Here is a 20,143-nt window from a genome sequence, read left to right as displayed (position 1 = left end):
GTACAGAATAGTTAATCAAATTTTCCCGCATTTTATTGATTACTACTACCTACAATTGGTTGACAAAAAAATTATTAGGATACTCTACATTTTTGGATTAATACTGGTAATCCACATAAATTTAGATTTTGACTGGATTTCCATTATAACGTAAATATCGGCAGGAAAGATTAGGCTAATAAAAGTAGATTCAAACACCAGAATCCTGCGTTTCTAACAATTTAATTTAGATAGCATTCACTACATCTTAATACCAGATGCTACTGTAATATATGTCAGTTGCCTCTTATTTCACTAAAATGAAATGACTATCTTGAACTTTAAGGGTGTTCCTTGAAACAAAATACCTGGTACTTTGTTTCTGGGAAATGATGGCTTATAACAAATATACTGATGATCCAAGAAGAAATATCTCCATATCAAAAGAATTTTTTTAAAAGACCACTATAAATCCAAAATAATGTAAACCAGTACAAAATAATGAGCATTTGACAAAAAAAATAGGAATGTTTATTCGAAGTGTACTTAAAAACCTCTTTTAAGATATGACACTGTCATACGACTATGACGTGAGAAAACACTAAAAGGCACCATATTAATCCATGACAAACTCAAGACTGTTTGTAAGGTCAGTGCAAGCACTGCAGCTTGCAACAGAAAAAAGAAAAATCAAGGATGTTATGGTTTGGACACCAAGGACAAGCCAACAGTTCTGAAAATGCTTCCTCTCTCTAAGGCTTTACTCACTATCCCCTTGTATTTGGCTGAACAGACTTTACTTTTTACAAAAGAAGAATTAGCCCCAAGTAAGGACGTTGCTCCTGCCTCACAGAATTCCTTGCAGTTACGAAGCTGGGGGCACAACAAAGGTACTGTGATCAAATTATCCTGACTCTCAACTCCACAGATATACTTATTTCAATATACATTATAAAAACCTTAAGCAATCTTCAGATATAAATAATTTATTTCTGTTAAAACTAATGCAATTTCTGTACAAGTTTGATACAATCCTACTGAAGATACTCCTGGAATACTGGATACTCCATGCTGAAATTTGACACCTATATTAAACCCAGATACACGTTATTTCTATAAATACTTATACTTCTTTTTTAATATTATAGAATAACTATTGATTAATAAACTCAATGCCAACATATCTGGAAAATACAAACCTTTCATCATCCATTTCTAAGCTGGATTCACTTTCTGACAGTTGCCTGCAAAGTGCTTCCCTACGTTCCATTTCCCTCTGTAATTTTCTTTGAAGTCTCAAGTTTTCTTCTCTCATATGTCGCTCCTCTTCTAAATATTGTGCCATCTTCTCTGAATCTGAAATTCAGAATTTTGTTAAAATTTTATTAAAATTCAATTTCACAGACAGGCAAATACGTTGTGCCTAATTTTACTCCAGTACTTCGAGAAAGACAGTGTAGAAAATGCTCAGGATGGATCACTCAAAATTCTCATCTCTAAGTCATTAGTTTAAAGCCTAATTCAGAACAGTAGATACTAAAAGAAGTTACTGGTTGACAGCAATTTTGGAAATTAAAGGTAAAAAGAAAAAAAAGTTTTTAGTATTTGCTTAAATTAATTTGAAAAGGAAGGAAAAAAAAAGTCATTAAGAAAATAATAAAAACACAACCATAAAGAAGAAATACAATGATTTCTGCTCCATTAAAACAACACTACTCCACATTTACAAAGATCTTACTGAAACACATAGAAGAAATTATTTAAAAGGTATATTTCCATTTTGAAGGAGGAGGCACAAAACAAATTCTGAAACTCCAAACACCCAAGCTCATATTAAATTGCTCCCTTGTATGTATTCTATAGCATTCTTTCAATTACACATTTTATCATAGAGACTAACCAGCAGAACATGCATCAATATTAAAAGCCAACAAGTAGTACTCTCTACAAAGAACTATTTGCATTTGGAATTCTAAACAAATTCAGCGAACATCACTTAAGTGGTCTGGTATCACATGTGGGCTATTTAAAGTGGTAAAACCAAATTATGGAAATCTACAAATCATTTTGACAGATTATTTAAATAAAATGGAACATGTGCTTCAGAAAGACAAAATGTAACACCAGTATCAGAATTCAGGGAGCATATTTTATTAAGTATTTATGAATAATGCTAGAGATTCTCTAATGACCACATATTGGAAATGCCCAAGTGAAAACTGTATTTCAGTTTCATCTTCTCCTTGCAGGCTGTTCGCAAAGGGAAAGAGTACCTTTAAACATAGATCTCATTTTCAATGAGAACTGGACTTGGAATCCTTCTAAATTTTTACTTTAAATCACTATAATTCAAAAAGAAACCACTTAAAAATAATAAAGAATATTGAAATTAAAGATTCATTTCAGATCTGTACAAAGAGTACTTTAAATCTAAGGCCTTGCTCTTGTTCTGAAGTCACTAAGTGAAGGCTGCAGTGCAGATAGAACTGGCAAGTTCAGAGACTAGCAGTCCTTATCTTCTTTTAACTGATACAAATTACTAATATCGCAAACTCATGCACAAGGCCTCTGCAGAAGACCACTCTCCTGTCACCATTGTCTTTAAGAAGGCCGCTGCCTTCGCAAGCTATTTCTCTCAACAAGGGCTGAAACATTCCAGTTAGCCTGTAAAGACCAGCACACTATGGGGGGAAAATATTGCCTATTTCCCACTTGCCTGCATTTTTCTGTCTATATGGGTAGGTATCTACTCAAGGGTTGGCGTTGCAAAGATCACAGGTAGATGCCAGCAACCTTCCAGGCAGCTGAGAGCAGGTGCTCAGAGCCACAGCCTCGTCTCTTGAAAGGCAGGGCAAGAAGGATTTGCACTTCTGGTCAAGGGTCCAAGACACTTTTCACAACAGAAACACAAGGACTTCTACACCATTATTCATTCTGTCCACCTTCACAATCTTACATAGGTAAGAACAGAGTAAGATTACTCGTTCTACTACATTGTGACAACAAATAGCTGGCTGAACAATTAGGCTAACACAGCTACAAACAATTACTTAAAGGTAGCTGCAACCATTACCAAGTTAAATTCTTATATACAACTGAACTTTATTTTGCTAGCTGTTAATTCTTTTGAGTAATTCTTTGTTTATATCAAGACCCTTACAAAGCGGGCCATAAGTAAGTTTTGCAAAATCTGTATGTTGAAATACTGCTAAGTCTCAGAAAAGAAAAAAGTAAAAACATCTTTTCTGGCCCAAAATATTCAAGAAATATTTGTTGATTCTTCCAGACACCCTTCTAGTAAAGCTAAAAAAAACACCAAACTGCACTATAAATACATCAACGAGCAATAATACTGCAATTATGAAAATGTTTTAATCCAAACTTACCTTGTTTTGTTCCACTTTTACCTTCAATTCAAACGCATGAAAGTATATATAAAAATCTTCTATTACACAAACTTAAAAAGATTTAAAACAAGTTGTTTACTCACGCTGTAACTGTGCAGCCCTCAGTTGTTTCTTTAACCTCTCCACTTCATTCTTTAAAAATCTGATATGTCTCATCATATTTTCTGGAGAATCTATCTCCATTGATATGTCTCTGGGTGATGGTGGAGCAGACACTGGCTGGTCTAATTTCTCCTGCAAAATTCTGTATGAAAAATAGTTCAAACTTTACCTTCAATTTCTAATGAAAAGAAAACCCCTTAAATCTCCCATCAAGACACTGCAAGGATTCTGACAGGTATATAAGATTTACTTTAACTACTGGATCAGGGGAGAGAATTGTGGAAGGATTTGCAATGCTTTCTTTCCCAACTCAAAATAAAAAAGGTAAAACTTTTTGTCCAAGCACAGATGGATTTTCGAAAATATTCAGACATAGACGCTCCCAAATATTTCTGCATACAGGTCAGGAAAAACAAATGCTGGACTATGTATAGTTACCTCACTTTTATACTCAAAAGCTACTTATTCCACAAAATCATTCCGCAAATTCAGTTTCTCTCTTATGAGTTTTTACATTAACGTTCTTACAGGAAGAACACGCATTCAAGATGAAAAAATGAGTAAAGTATGTCTGGTGAAACACAAGTTGTTCTATGTTTCACCATTACCAAAAGAGAAATCTTCACAGAGATTTTTCTGAAGCATAGTCAAACTGTCTTCCTTTTCTTTTTTTTTTTCAATTCTCCAAACAGAAAGGTATTCCATATAGTCAAGGTTTCAAATATCTCAAATAACTGCTTGTAAATTCAGGAGCAATTAACTTATTTGATAATGAAATAAGCATATGGTAGATAATAAATGTTCTAGCTTATGATTTTTGGAGTTAACATATTAAGTGTTTTTCAGCCTGGAAATCTGGTATGGATTTACCACTGCTGAATATCACATGTAGCTCTTCAGAGCGATTCCACACAGCAGGGCTCTGTAAAATCAGCCTACAAAACCTGCAATTTGCCCAGGCTCACGTGTTTTCTGAAGCCCCAAGATTCAGAGTTGCACTAATATAACTGTCCTTAAACATGCAGAAGAAAATAAGGTATTAATCATCTCTCCTTCCCTACTCTCTCCAAAACCAGATTTGTTACAAAACGACATTAAAGAGAGAGTTGCTTTAATACATATTTTTAATCTCAGTTTTCCCAAGAATATACAATCTCACTGTCATAACACCTATTGAGTAAGCAGTGGGAAGTCTCAATGACATAAGTGTACACCACTGAGAAAAAGCTGAAGTTTTCTTCAAGCAGATAAGCAAAACCCAACAGCTTCTCATGTAACAAATACACTGAAATACCATGTTATTTTCTCTGGGCCATGGATATAAAGCTGAGCCCAAACCAGAAGCTTTAAAAAGAGTCTATCAGCAGTGAAAAAATTCAGCAAATTCCTTCGAGTTTTCCCAGGTCATTTCTTATACTATTTAATTTCAGCTGCATTAAGCAACCAAGGATGTGGCATCATGTAAACAAGGAGCTTTACAACTGCTTTAATTTCCAGGTTTTCATAGATTGAAAAACTCTTATGGGACAGAGGTGAACATATTTAATCCAGAACATTATGTATTAAATGATTACCTCTCCCACAGCAACAAACACACTGCAACAAGACAAACCGTTTTTCTGCTTCAAGCTTATCCATCCTCTTCCAGAGACGATTTACTAGTGCTTCTTGCTCTTGTTCCAAAGTATTTTCAAGGTCAATCTTCTCACGTCTTAGCTGGAGAGGAAAAAAACAATCAATGAAAACAATGGAAATATATTTTTTGCAAGGAACTGTCATTAGGAAAGATCAGTGCTCTGACACCACTGTTTTACACAACGCTCTACAACAGTGAGGAGATGGTGAAGAAGAGGCAAAAAAAAAAAATCAGGCACAGAACAATGGTCACAGAGTCACTGAAAAATGAAGAGATTCAGGAGTTGCACAGCTGTCATCTCCTTAACAGAAGCTTTTCTCACAGAACTTTTTGTCTCTGGCCAATAAGGAAGAGCTTGAAACCTGGACATGGGGTCACTGATGACATGAGAAGCCTGTTCAAAGGCACCTCCTTTCCTTCCCTGTGTCTCTGAAGTTCAAACTGAATTTACTGTCCACTACACCAACATTTATTATTTGGAAAAATCTTCGACTTTTTAAGTGGAATAATCAGAGTTATTGACATTATTGCCATTCACTTACTGTGTGAAAAAACATCATTGATTCTACTATAAGCTAATAAAAGCAGATATAATGTAGAACCACATATGAAGAAATCCATTATTAGTATTTTAGTACAAATATAATGTAAATATTAATAAGAATACACTAGAATACTAAGAGGCACAGCTGATCTTATTCAGTAACACTGGCAGCTGAACTCCTGAAGTGAGCAATAATGAAACCTATGGCAACAGACCAACACCTTTATAGGTGGAAAATAGCATGGAGGTATTTTTCCCAGGCAAGTTTTAGTTAACGCTCACCACTTTTCTGAAGGGCAAACAATCCCAAATTACAAAATGGTAAGACTGAAACCAGATTAAGTGATTTCCTCATATGTTTACTGCATCACTGAGTGAAGTACTATTACAGTATCTAAATCCGTAAGGGCTCTGTGCTAACCACTAAATTAATAGAGATACCCAAACAAAATTTAAACTTAGAAACTTCAGGTAACAGTGCAAGTTTAATGAATGTACAAATTCCTTCTTTAAAGCATAAAGGAATTAGTTACTGTAAGTAATAGCAGACATATATTGATGAGTAATAGGGAACATAGCTAGAAAAAGAAACACTGTTTAATAGATCTTTCCGTGTCTGAGTTTCCAGATGTGCATTAGCAGCCGAAGGAACTTACACTTCAATAAAAGAGCAGTCAGGAGCAACACACCTCAGCCTCACAGCATGGATGAGAACTGAGATCAGCAGGAGCCAGAGTGGCAGGAGGGTGAGGGCTCAGCCCTGGGAGCTGCAGGGCACGTTGCCGTGGGGCGCGTTGCCATGGGGCGCGTTGCATCAGCCAGCGTGGCCAGAGCTTGGGGTCAGAGGCAAGAAAGGCCACAAAACATTCTGGGAATCTGCACACCACGCCTCTACATTACCAACATGCAGATCTTCTCTCCACACGATGAGAGAGTTTTGACTGCAGACCACCGCTTCTGCAGTGGTGGTTTCTGCATCAGTTTAGTGCAGTGTGGTCTAGGCTCACCTGCTGTGACACAGTCTTTTTACAACTGTGGTATCGATCTAGCATCAAACAAACCCTCAAAAACATACTGGTGAAAAGAAATCTTTCATTTAACAGTAGGAAGAAGAACACACTAGAACTTGAGGGTAGAGCTAATTATTTATAACCTTGGATTTGAAAAAATACAAGATTACATTTAGTATTACATCAACCATCACCAGGGCAGCAGAGTCCATGGATTAGAAATCTGCATGTAGGTGAGCATGCAGAATGGCTAAGTCAAATCATCAACAACAATGTAAGAATGAGCCTTGTGTTGTACCCTGAAGGCTGACAGACAAGCTCTGATGAAACACCAAAGAAACCGGCTTGTGAAACAGAGATCTAAAACTCCACAATTCCAGCAAGACAAAAACACACTGGACGTGACAATCTTCCTTTCTTGATCTAGAGTATTGTCCCGGTTCCTCCCAGTGCCAGGATATTAAAGCTTTGAGGAGATTAACACCTTGAACTGAACCTACAGGAGAAGCAACTGCAACATCCTGACCAGAGCAGTGAATTCAGAGAACAGGCATATTTATTTTGGACTAGGTAGTTTCAGATGTACTTTGAAACATAGTCTAACTCCAGGCAATAAATTTGTTAGGAACGTAATAATATTCTGAACTAAAAGAAGCAGGACCAGCAGCTCTGTCAATAATAGTGTCATTCTATATTGGTTCAAAGTTACGCTCCAGTCAAACATAATTCAATTTTTACCATCACAACAGGGAAACAAGGAAGTATTGCTTGCTTTTTTGGACCTTAATCTTCCTTTCAGAGGAAGAGAGAAATTCCTTTTAAGTTTCCTTGCCATCCAATAGCATTTCTTCTCATCTCTGAAGCATACACTTGTTTTACTTCAAAGGCAGCCAAAATATCCATTGTCTGTGTATTCCTGGATTACCGCTTCTTCAGTCTTCTTGCTAACTTACTAGCAAGCACAACTGTTCCCTCCTGACACAGAACTCTTCCAAATCCATGACAGTTGGATATGATCTCTGCCCAAGCCCACTATCCCAAATTCCACTTCTCTGCTTCTCATCCGCGTCCCTTTGTAGCTTTAATTCTTTGCTGCTCTCCAAAAAATATCTTTCCAGAAGATTTAATACATTTATTGTTCTTCTGCTTTCAGAGAAGCAGACATAAGAGATGATTATTGGCAGTTTAGTCCTTATTTCTCATCTCTTAACTGCATCAATTCATGTTTCTCACTGTAGTGTATGAACCAGAAAAGCAAATAAAGGGTAACAGCAAGACTACACAAACTTGGCCTCTGTAGGACAAAACTGACAGCTACTTATTTCCCATCAAACCACTGAACTATAACACAGAACACTATTGCTCACTTTAACTAATGCATTCAGTTCATGAAATAGTCACATTTCAAATTTCTTCATCAGCAGCCTTCAGAGAAGAATGTTCTGCCACTTCAAGTTGACTTAAGAAAATTAAAAGTCAAGTAATATTTGAACCTTAAAATCCAACTTATTTTTTTATTTAGGATTAAGATTCCACACAACTATCACCACGACAAACTGGCTACACACTGATCACCTGTGGTACAAGCAGCTCAGAAGAGAGAGTAGAGGAGGAAGAACACAAAGCACACATAATTCATGTTCCATATTTTCAAAGTAATAGTTTAGTGAACATATGTTGGAACTACCTGCTCACTGACCACAGCGACAGATCTAGTAATGCAGCCCTTGATGATGTTCAAAGCGTTGCTGAATTACCCTTCCAAGCCCTGTTTATGAGGCCTCCCGAAGGTTGTGCTGAAGCGTTGTGGCAATCTCTCTTCTGTAACTCCCTAAGAGCATGATAAAGGCAACACTGCTCTGCTCACAGCGTTTGGTTGCTTCTTGCTCGGTTCAGCACATGCCCCGAAGGCTATTGCTTCAGCTAGGTAATTAGTACAACATGTTTTTTTAAAAATTTGTCTAAGAGAAGGAAGCATGCTGAAGTTCAAAGTAACTCAACTTTACTATATCTTACTGTAAGAGAAAACAAAGGTATTTTGCATTACACATCAATGTGCGTGGAATTCTGAAGTAAGAGTTACAGCCAAATTTAACACCTTCGTAAACAAAGTAAGTTCTCAAGGCCAGATATCTGAAAGATCTTCAAGCATCCGAGCTTTCTGAACAATCCAACACTGATATTCAAAGGCAGCAACAAGTTTCAAATTTTACAATTTCACATGTCTGTCTGTTCGGAACAATGATACAAAAATAAATACCATTAAGATTTCAGCTGTGGTTCATGCTAACATTTCAAAGACTTAAGCAGCTTAACGGGTAGCTCACTCTGCATTTTGATTAAGCAGCCGCCACCACCACCTTGTGGCTAAGAGAGTTATTTCAATCTCGTGGTAATTTTCATGCTGGTCACGGGTTTGCTGGCAACTACATCTTCCTACCTTTCAATTTTTCAATTTATTCCATAGACCTCTCCTTATAGAATGCTAGCATAAGAATCAAGAAAACTTATTGCACCATTAAGATAGCCATTAATTAATTTATCCACAATGACAACAGAAATCAGTGAGTTATAAAAAAATGGTAGAAACTCAGATTAACAGCAACAAAAAAGTCCCACATTTGATGAGAACAGGGAGGGGAAAAAAAAAAAATCACAGAAATAGCTTATTATATTTACAAAAGACAAATTATTGGACTTGAACAAGACTACATGTTTCACCGGTTTTCCTTTTGAGTCAAAACAACTCCTACTAACGCCTCCAAGATGCCTTGATGCACATGCCTAAAATTAGACATAAGAGCAGTCCCAATGTCTAAACTTGCAGTGGAAACATGGCCAAAACAAGTGGTATTTTATCTCTGCAATCTTCACAGCTGTCTAGGGAAAAAAGGAGTTGGACATAGCGGAATCTCAAATCTTTTGAAGTATGCACACAACTGACATCTGACATCGAGCCCTGTGCAATCCAAACTGCCACAAAAAGGTGACCTATAGCACAACTAGACCACATACATATGATTTACGGTTGTGCTAAACTGCTATCAGAAGTAACAGTCTCCCTCACTAGCAGTGTGGGAGTAGAAGCTGATAAGCGGCGACAACAAGCATTACTTACAAACAAAGTTGTGTTTGCAAAACTCACAGCTGTCCAGCCGACCTGAAGGCCTGTAGTAAGGCTACTAAAAGTTATAATTGCCATAAAAAATACCAAAGTTTGATGTAATAAATTATGTCAATGATTTATTGCTTTGAAAGCCACACTGACTTTTCTATCTTTTTGGTATTGCCCAGTTTCTGACATATTTTAGAAATTAAATCAAATCTAATACAAACAAAGTTTTGTTTTTGCTTTTTGGTTGGTTGGTTTTGGTGGTGTTTGTTTGGTTGGTTGTTTTTCAGAATCCCTAGTTTTAAAGTCATATAATTCAAAAAGTATGGAGTTACCTGCTCCAGGGTGAGCTGCTTCGAAATCGTATCATTTTCCAGTTTTTTAATCTTCTTCATCAATTTGTTCACTTGAAATTCCTGTTCCTGCTCTAAATGCTGCTCCAGTTCAGCTTTCTCATGCTGCAGCTAAAAATTCAGGACACATGGAGGCATTTTAAACACGCAAATAAAAGTGTGAAGCATTATGCAACTTTTACACATTCATTTACACGTTTATTCTCACTGCACGTTAAATAATCTACTGATACTTCTTCTCCAAAGACTTCGAAATGCACAACCCATGCAACGATGCCTCAAAAGCAACATTTTAAACTGTTTCATTTACAAAACAGATGGAAGTAAACTACATTTCCAAATATTTAATAAAGTCTAGTCAAAAATACATACATTCCATACGGTATATAAAAATTACAGACATTTCAAAAGTAAAAAATCTAGAATAATGTTCACAAAAGCATTAATTTTAATCTAAATGCATCATCTCAAGAGCACCCAAAGTATAAACCGCAGGTCTTAGCATTTTCTTTTTCCAGGCAGCTGAAAGCTTAAAATGAGGACTGAAATCATACCAGCGAAATTGCTGTGTAACAAGATAGTAAGTAAAAAATAATAAAGCTAATTTCTATTCCTATGCTGTCAAGAGTCAAAAGATTTTGTTGCCATAAAAACACTGGTTATTTCAAATCAACGTTCTAAATTTTCTCAACACTCAATGGAATTTTTTGTCAATTAATATTTCCAATGAAAAAAATGTTTAAGCCCAAAGCTCTCAAGGAGATGGAAACACCCTCCCCACACACACACACTTTCTAACATACACTATGGCTTGGAGTAGCGTCACTTTTAACATTAAAGTCAAAATCACAATGGAATCCCTCTGAGACAGGAATCCAAGTCTTCCTGTGGATAAAACTGGCACCATGGTACAAACACATGAATTTGACTTAGAGAAAAGCAAATGTCACCAGAAGACAATGGTCTAATTACACCGTGCTCTGGCCACCCACTGAAAATTGCAGGCACTTTTTTCCACCTGCTGATTTTCAAGGCCAGTTCTCCTGGCTATCACATAACAATACCTAAGACCATTGTGTTTAAATGTCTGAGGAAACGGGGACACACCTCACAGTCATGGACACAAGTCAAGGTTGCTGGATCTCCACAGAGACTGATTTTAAACCAGCTAGAATTGCTAGTTCATTAATTCAGTTCCTTTTGATATTATTTAGAGACAAAATGGTCTGTGAAATGCAGCCTGGCAGAGAGTTCAGAGCAGAAAGGCTTGTATGGAGAGAGCGCTACGCAGACACTAACTTAACTACTTGGCAATATACATAAATTTTGCAGTTCAACTGAGTTTTCAAGGCTTAACAATTTCAATATTTATTTTTCACAAATTAAAATAAACACCAGAATAGTAGTTAAAAATAAATGAGATTTATTCCTTTCACTTATTAAGTTACAGTATATTTTCCAAAGCCCCTGACATTCATGGCAATTCCCATGCACTGGAGGAAGCCACTTGGACTCCAACATAATAAGCACTGAGACTATCATGGCAGCTCTACATCAAATGGTTAAGAAATCGTGTTAACCTGTCTAGTTGGAAATAAAGCCATTTCATTTCTTGTGTGAGAACATGGGGGGCTGCAAAGTGAGGTTTTCTTTAGAAGAAAAATTTATATTCGCACTGTTAAATCAAAACATTGTTTGTGTTGTTTGATAATCAAAAATTTCAAGTACTAGAGTTAAGTTTAGCTGGAAAAAAACAGGTTTAATATGAAAAGGACATTATTTAGTCTTACAACTCCATAAGCCCCTCTCCTTTCCTTCCCCATTCCTATGCAGCAGCTACAGTTTGAGATTGAAGCCAAAGAGCCCAAGGAACAGAGAGTGTGCAGACCACCACCCAGCTCTAGGTACTTGCTGCGCTTCCATCAGTCTTCATTACGCTCCATTAAAAGAAGCCAAATACTTTTTTTCACCTAACTAAAAAATTCAGACCAAAGCCAGTTGCTGTAATCAGCTTATATTTAGTCAGCAAATTAAACTGTGTGAAAAGGCACATGGCCAGAATCTCCTGCTCAGCTTAAAGGCAGATGCTGCTACAGAAAGCACGTGGCTGGGGCAGATCCCACCTCATATGGAGGCAGGAGACATCTACTACCAGAATATATTCTGTTCCGATTCTAACATAAGTACGCTAGAAAGCAAAGTGACTGTGAATAGAAAGAAACCCACAAACACTTTTGTAACATGAAAACCCTCTCAGACATTCTGATGAATCTACTTTATTGTGCTACTCTTCTTCACTCTTTTGGCTTATTAAAAGTGGGAGAAAAATACTAATAACGCACCACAAAATACATATTAATGGCATCTGTCACTCATAATCGCACAAAATAATTTCTCACTTTTATTGGCTTTGATCACAAAATGAACCCAAGCCAAACAGAAACCAGTTAATGCTGAAAACCTAACACTGAAAACCAGAATTGCTAACAATGAGAAAACATCTACTGGTAAAACACTGGTGGATAGTGTTCATTTTGCTCAGCAGAGAGAGTATTTTCAAACTGGTTTTAATTATATGCAATTTTATTAACAACTGTTTACAGATGCACCTACAGCTGCCAACTAAAGAGAAGGAAAATGTGTGTTAGATTGTGTCACCTTGATGACAATGTCTTATAGACCTTGAATTGCACATGAAAACTGTAGGGGAAATACTGGGGGCATTCTCAGCTACGTAACATCAGAGATGGGTTTGGTGCAGGACAAACAGCTAATACTTTAAAGTGAGAACAGGGCTATCAAATAGAAAGCTTAGGAGCAGAAAGAGTGCGTGCATTAGTTCAGATAAGTCCTACACAACTACAGTAATATCATTCTCTTTCTAAAGAAATAAGTTTCCTGGTACAATGTAGGACCACATTTACCGTCCTTACTGTACTGGCTTATTCTGGGACAGCAGAAAGTCTTCTCATGAAATAACAGAGCTAATGGATGAAGTTACCTCTTAAAAAAACAACCCTTATTTTTCCCCTAGACTGTGCCCTTGTACCTTGTACTGAGCACTCTATTTTTAGTATAGTACTCCAGCCCTCAAATTTGTCCAATTCCTCCTTTGCTGTATCCTGAAAGCCTTATTTATTAACAAATTTATATCAGCAGTTTGCCTCCTCTTTATGTCCAGATGTTCATCAAATAATTGATAGATGAGCTGACTCCGTTTATTCTGCACAATCACATTTACATCTTGAGCTGACGCATCATATTTTGGGAAGCAGGAAGGGCAATAGCTTATGTTTACAGACTGATAATTTTTAAAAAAATTGTCAAGAATCAGATTTGCTGGAGAAACAGTTCAGTATAGCCTCCCAATTACTTAATCTGCCTGACTACACATTATGCTGTTATCTTGGTATGTCACAATATTTGACTTTCAAGGGCAAATACTTGGACCAATCTGCACTTTCAAAAATATAAGGGTATTGAATAAAACCTGTATTTAATATTGAAAAGTACTGTTGCACAATTTAAAGAAAAATTGACTTTAAGTTCAAACAATATTAAAAATTACTATTTTGGGCAGCCTTGCTTCACAGAAGGTAAATTTTCAATATTTACTCCTTCAATATTCAAGTCAATAACTTTACACATCCATGTCCACAAGAACAGATCCTGCGTCAAAACACTCCTAATGATACTCTGCAAAATATTACTACCATTCTAGAATGACTAAAGATTGAGGACTCTAAAAATTTATGGTTCCAGACTTTCTAAATTCTTAGCCAAATAGACAAAAATGTAATTAGAGTAAGTACAAGGGAAAATATAGTGAATGTATATAAGGCTTGTAAGAACTTAAAAACCTTATGTACATCAGGAACGTGTGAGATAAAAAGCTTTTGTTTACTCCAAAACCTCTGTTCAGATGCATATGCTCCTTTATCTCTGCAGTATTCAGCCTAGACAATTAAAAATTATGCTAAACAAAGGAAAATTAACTTGCAAAAGCACACATTTATTTGGCTTGTAAAGGCAGTAAAAGTTAATGTCACACAGTTATAAACAGGTATGGCATCAGAAAGCCTGGCAACAGGAAGACTGTATTATTCAAGTGAAAACACCTTCTTTTGTGTGCTACCATGTATGTTTAGAATCAATCTGGCATATAGTAAAAGGTTTCAAAATTAATTTCTTACAATACTGAAAACCTGATGTAACTCAGTGTTTTATAATAGTAATGTACATCATGCTGAGCTGGGAAATTCTTGTTAGGCTGTTAGCGAGGAACGCTGAGGCTCGTGCTCTGGCAGACAAGCTTTCGCATTTAAAACGTTTTAACTCTCTGGGAGCTCATTCCAGATGCCACTCTGAATGCGATGCATAAGCCCCTGCTATTGCAACAAACAAAGGTCTAACAAAGCAAAAAAACCACAAAGGCCCTATGAAAAAAGTCTCTCTGCCAGGTGGCTTTCAACTGAATAATATGGCAGTAATTTTGACACAGCCACAGAGTAGTAAATACTTGAAAAATTAAGAAAAAAAATTTTAAGAGCTTACCCACTACACTTCTTGTACTTTGCTTCTATGAAGTGTTAGCTTTACAAAAGCTACAACCTGACCACATCCCTCTTACTGCACTCACATGAACAAAAAAGTTCAGCCACCAGTTTGTTGCAAGGCTCCTGGGAGAAACACCAGTAAAGGCAATTACCTGCATCAGCTTTCTTGAGAGCTCATTAGTGAGAAATTCCTCTTCCTTTTCATAGTTTACTGCAAGCGTTTCTTTTTCTTTCTGCAGAGCTTGGATCTTCTTAAATAGAGTATTACTGATGAATTCCTCTTCCTGCTCTGCCCTTGCTTGCTGTGAAGTAAAGACACAGTTTTAAGAAAAAAGGCAGCAAGTTTCCACATTAAAAGCTGCAATTATTCCATTCCCCTTTAAATGCCCCCCACCTGTTGTTTTGTTTAATCTTGCCCATCCTCCCAGAGAACAGTAGGTTTGATCTAAGTGCTGTTAGCGTCCCCTTTTCTAACATTATAGCACCTTTCTTCTTTTTTTGTTCCCAGTCTCTCAACTTAGGGAACTACACCAGTGCTTTAAAGTGGCCACCGCCCAACCACATCACAGAATCACAGAACGTTAAGGATTGGATGCACAAATTCCCCAAAATTTTAAACTCTATAAAAGCACTACTGATTCACAGACACCTACTTTTACCTACTCTGTTCCTAAAACCAAACTTTTCTTCAAATGTGCTCCATTGCAAGCTGAAGCAGAGCGCTGAGACTGCTGCATTCAGCACTGTGCCTTCTTTCCAGACCCCTCAGATTCCAGCCCTGCTTTCTAGGAGTCAAATAGTGCGTTTATTCTTTCACCCAGATATGCTTTGCTTCTGAGCCACAGGCAGCACGGTTCATCTCACAAGGATTTCTACCCAGCCACAAGCGCAAGAGAACTACTTCTATTACTTCTCAGAACTGTTACTTCACTACATTCAACATCAACTTTAAAAAAATGCCATGTGGTAGCTTTACCCTGAGGATTCCTAAATTTCACAAGAGGAGACAGCTACTCTGGAAATCTTCCCTGTGAAGAATCGCTGGAGAAGACAATTCCCATTTCAGTTCCCTCTAGTACCCAGGCACTGCTCCCCAGCAACCCAGCCTGTCATTCCCTGCAGTTCAAATGTTTGTTTGTTTTAATGTACAGACTAGGAACTTGAAAAATGGAACACAGAAGTTATCTTTTGCAAGTCTGCCCTGAAAGGCCACAAAGGCTATTTCATATGGGCAAATGAAGGATCACAGCTACAAACTGATAGAGCCAACTATTAATCCTGCAGTCCAAACAAAGTCCAGAACAACAGAATGGCAGAAACACAGAATTCCCAAGCCACCAGCTTTAACAAATGAGACAATGGAGTGTTGAGGAGTGTTTTCATCCCCTGCAATAAAATCCCCATCACTTCAACTGCAGATTTGTGATTTGCCCCAATTCTAATAAAATGACACCAGCTTACAGCCTACAATATGTCAAGATTCAGTAGGTCTTGCTTCAGTCAAATTTAAGAGAGAAAAGTTGAAGAGCTGCAACAGAAGCATAACTAGATTTTTACTGAAAGCTTAGCTTACATAATCTTCTGCCCAAAATGTGCCAAAATAACCATCTCTTTATACATACTTAAAAATGTTTGAAAGATTTCATTACGTCAGTGATCTTTTAACTGGAATGATATGTCCCCTAGTAGCCCAAGAAACAATTAAACATGTCTACAAGAGAAGTTACTTAAAGAAATTAAGTGCCTTTATATTTGGTGGAACAGTAGGACAGTTGTAAATTTTCCTCATGATACCACCAGTGCAGTGCTTTGGAAACTTCTCAGTTGAGTACTCCTTCCTTCAAGTCCTTTTCTTCACATCTTTAGACCCACTTGCTTCCGTCTCCATTGCATTCTTTTCTTGGCCCTTTCCTGTTCTCTATCTGTCACCAGCACAGCTAGCACAAACCCAACATGACAAAAAAACCCACAACAACAACAACAAGAAAAACCCAAACAAAACCAAATAAACAAAAAATGGAAATAAAAGAAGAAGAAAGGTCTGGCACAGTTTATTAGCTTAGGAACATAGGTCCTACACAGCACCTCCTCTCTAATGTTTGTGCAGCAGCAAACTGCTATTCCAGCAGGCTCAGCATTGGTATTATGACTTGTCACATCAAGACAATGTAGAGTTGTCCCAGAGCTGTGGAGAAATGGCAAATTGTCAGCTCACATCTCAGAGGATTAAAACTGAAGGAATCTAGCGGATCTCAATAACATCATCTATTGCTTTCTAATTGTGGCTTTAGTTAGAGCTACTAACGATGTTACGTCTTCAGAGACATTTTGGAACAGAGTAAACAAGTCAAATTGCAAGGGTTCTTTGTCCTCAAATTGTTAAAATTCACGCATGCTCTTCCAAAATCAACTCATCCATTGCCTTCACTACACAGGATTTCAACTGATTCAGACAGTATGTCCTGGTTTCAGCTGGGATAGAGTTAATTTTCTTTCTAGTAACTGTGTTTTCGATTTACTATGAGAAGAATGCTGATAATACACTGATGTTTTGGTTGTTGTGGGGTAGTCAAGGACTTTTTTTGGCTTCTCATGCACTACCAGGTGCACAAGAAGCTGGGAGGGAGCAAAGCCAGGAGAGCTGACCCAAGCTGGCCAAAAGGTTATTCCTTACCATATGATGTTATGCTCAGTGTATAAACCAGAGTTGGCCAGGGAGCAAATACTGCTGCTTGGGAATGAATGGGCTATCGGTGCTGCAGGTGGTAAACAACTGCATTGTGCATCACTTGTTTTGCATTTTCTATTATTATTATTATTTTCCTTTGCTGATCCACTAAACTGTTCCGACCTCAACCCACAAGTTATTTTTCCCTCTGTGATTCTCTCTCCCATCCCATACAGGGATGAGCAAGTGGCTGCATGGTCCTAGTTGCCAGCTGAGGTTAAACCACAACGCAATAAAATACACTAAAATTACCTAAACTTAGAAAGCAACTAGAAAAGAATCAGGATGTTTCTACTTTGATTTCTGTTCACCTCTAACTTGCACAGATTTGTTCTGCTCATGCTTTGCACCAACCAAAAGCTTTAAAATCACATTATTACAGCACTGAGCCCGCACAACACTTGGTAGCCAGATCCTGGCATTACATTAATGATGGGTGCTCAGGCCAAGGTGAACACAGGCTGCCAAGATCCCAACCCACTCCTGGCCAAAAGCAATGCCTCTCACTTGTGCTTGCATGGGTTCTCCTGCAGCCAACACAGGTAGGAGACACCCAAAAACTAACCCTTTCCCTTCCTTCTCCTATCTTTCTTTCCGGGATCAGCTTCCTACACAAGTGCACCACACAGGCAGAGCACTGTCACATGGAAACTAAGAATGAACGGCCACAATTTAGACCTGTTTAAGTTGCTCTGCAACATTTCTTCTAAATCCACATAATTTCATTCTGAAACTTTCCCTTCATCTTGTTACTCATTACTTGGAGACAGTTCAATTATTTTAAGTAATATAATCATTCATGTTTACCTTATATTGCCTAAAATCTTGATTTCTGTTACTCATTTAGCCCATAACCAAATGGATGTTGTAAAACATTCATTAAAAATCAGTTTTTAATATTATTTCCCGCACAGACTCTGTCACTGCAATATTCTTCTGGATGTGTATGCATTGTGTATCCATATGGACAATCTGTCTTTTCATTAAGTATCTGCTTTTGAAAAGTGGCTCTGATATGATCAGCAACAACAGAGAAACAGAGCATGGAAATCAGAGACAGCAGGTCTTCTATGAGGGTACAGAATTCTTGCTTTTCCTCTGTTATCCATATCACATTTAATATCCAAAAACACTAACAGCAATTCATTCTGTTCTGTGCACCATACTACAAAACAAATTGCTAAGGCGCTGAGTGAGATAAAATGATAACACCTGATCGGTCAGTCTCTGGAAACCTGAAACAAGCAATCTGCTTTCACCACAGATTTTCTGTATAACCACAGTCACATCCATCTGTCTCCTGTGTCTCCAGCCTCCACATGTAGCTAACTCAGAGCATTTTACAGATGCATCCACCAAGGAAAATCTGCAATTGTTGTGGTCAAGACCATAAATGGCAAAGACTATCATGTTACTTTGCAAGAAATCAAGAATGAAGAGGGTGAAAAAATCACTTCATGCACATAAACCACACAAAACCTCTTGGATTTTCTAGGATGAAGAAAAAAAATCCTATTATTTCTATTGCAGTAGCATGTGAAATCCTGATCACTAGTAGAGCCGATGCATGAAGCATCGTAAAAACCTGTCCTTGTGATCTTACACTTCAATGAGTTAACTGTAAAATAATTAAGAATCATATTTCTCCTAAACTTTCTATACTACCTGAGTAACATATTAGGTAGTTAATCTCATTCGAAGTTATTTTTCCACAAGCCGCATATACTAGCATAAACTGTGAAAAGTTTAGTGTTAATTTTCTTTTTTCTGCTCTCACTTCTTCTTCCTGAAAATACACCTTTAGCAGCCCAAATTCATGCGGCCAGATTTCCTTCTGCCCTCCTGCTTCTCATACATGCAGCAACTTCTGCTTATGGTGGGATGTCATCTTCCTGTATCACTGGCCCATACCCCAACCACACTGCCCTAGCAGCACTAATAATTAATAAAATAATAATAATTTAAAAAAATCACAGCTCTCTATACACCCTTTTCTCCCCAGGTAGTTCTTCCAAAAGATTCACAAACCTCCTGATACTGCACAGTAATTAAGAAGGTTCAACAATTGTAATTAATACCTACCCCTTAGTTGGTATCAGTACAACACTAACAGCGATCTGACACGAACAAGTTCTTGCATTTTAGTTTCAGCTCTCACTTTGGACACGACTTCAGTAACACGTGTTTCACCAACTGCCCCAGTCACCTACACGTAGCCACCTGAAAGGCAGACACCAGGCACACCTGGCTTGCACGCTGACAGAGCATCACCCGTCTCCAGCAGCACCCAGAGCAGAGGTGACACTTGATTTCAGGGAAGCTTGTTGGAAACAGCCTACCAAGTGATGCTTTGATCCAATCCACCCTTGAGGATCCCTCATCTTTAAGGTAAGAGCCACCACAGACCTATTTACTATTCATCCATCTTTTATGGTGCAATTTCTGTTGACAGGACCCTATGGAGAATACAGGCCTGCAGATGGAGCTGAAGAGCAGTTTAAACTGGTTGCTGTACACAAGAAACTCAATCTTTGCTACTGAATATAGACTGAAATGTTGGGGCAGCTTCAGGAAGAGATGATCTCAGTTGCTGCATGTTACACTGAACTAAAGCTATCACTTCAGAAAAGCAGCCTTTCCAAAAGTCCCACTAAAAAACATGATGAGATAAAAAGGGAAAGAAGTGCAGAAAGTTACAATGATTTTAGAATATGCA

At 37.6% G+C, this 20,143-nt stretch overlaps 1 protein-coding gene across 2 annotated transcripts in view; it reads right to left on the bottom strand.

Annotated features, from left to right (window-relative positions):
* The window catches only part of CCDC6 (coiled-coil domain containing 6), a gene marked incomplete at its 5' end in the record, with an annotated part of 48,832 nt that overhangs the window by 13,810 nt on the left and 14,879 nt on the right, over positions 1-20,143 (bottom strand). For both annotated transcript variants that reach the window (XR_013922384.1, XM_080348293.1), the window contains 5 exons: positions 1,179-1,335; positions 3,470-3,630; positions 5,101-5,204; positions 10,126-10,254; positions 14,852-15,001. Coding sequence is in view for 1 of the 2 variants with exons in the window: in XM_080348293.1 (XP_080204419.1) it covers positions 1,179-1,335; positions 3,470-3,630; positions 5,101-5,204; positions 10,126-10,254; positions 14,852-15,001 (701 nt within the window). The remainder of the gene's footprint in view (positions 1-1,178; positions 1,336-3,469; positions 3,631-5,100; positions 5,205-10,125; positions 10,255-14,851; positions 15,002-20,143) is intronic.

Source organism: Nesoenas mayeri (assembly GCF_963082525.1).
Source record: "Nesoenas mayeri genome assembly, chromosome: 7".
Lineage (NCBI taxonomy): Eukaryota > Metazoa > Chordata > Aves > Columbiformes > Columbidae > Nesoenas > Nesoenas mayeri.
Note: the sequence above shows the minus strand (reverse complement) of the source record. Positions and strands in the feature narration are given on the sequence as shown.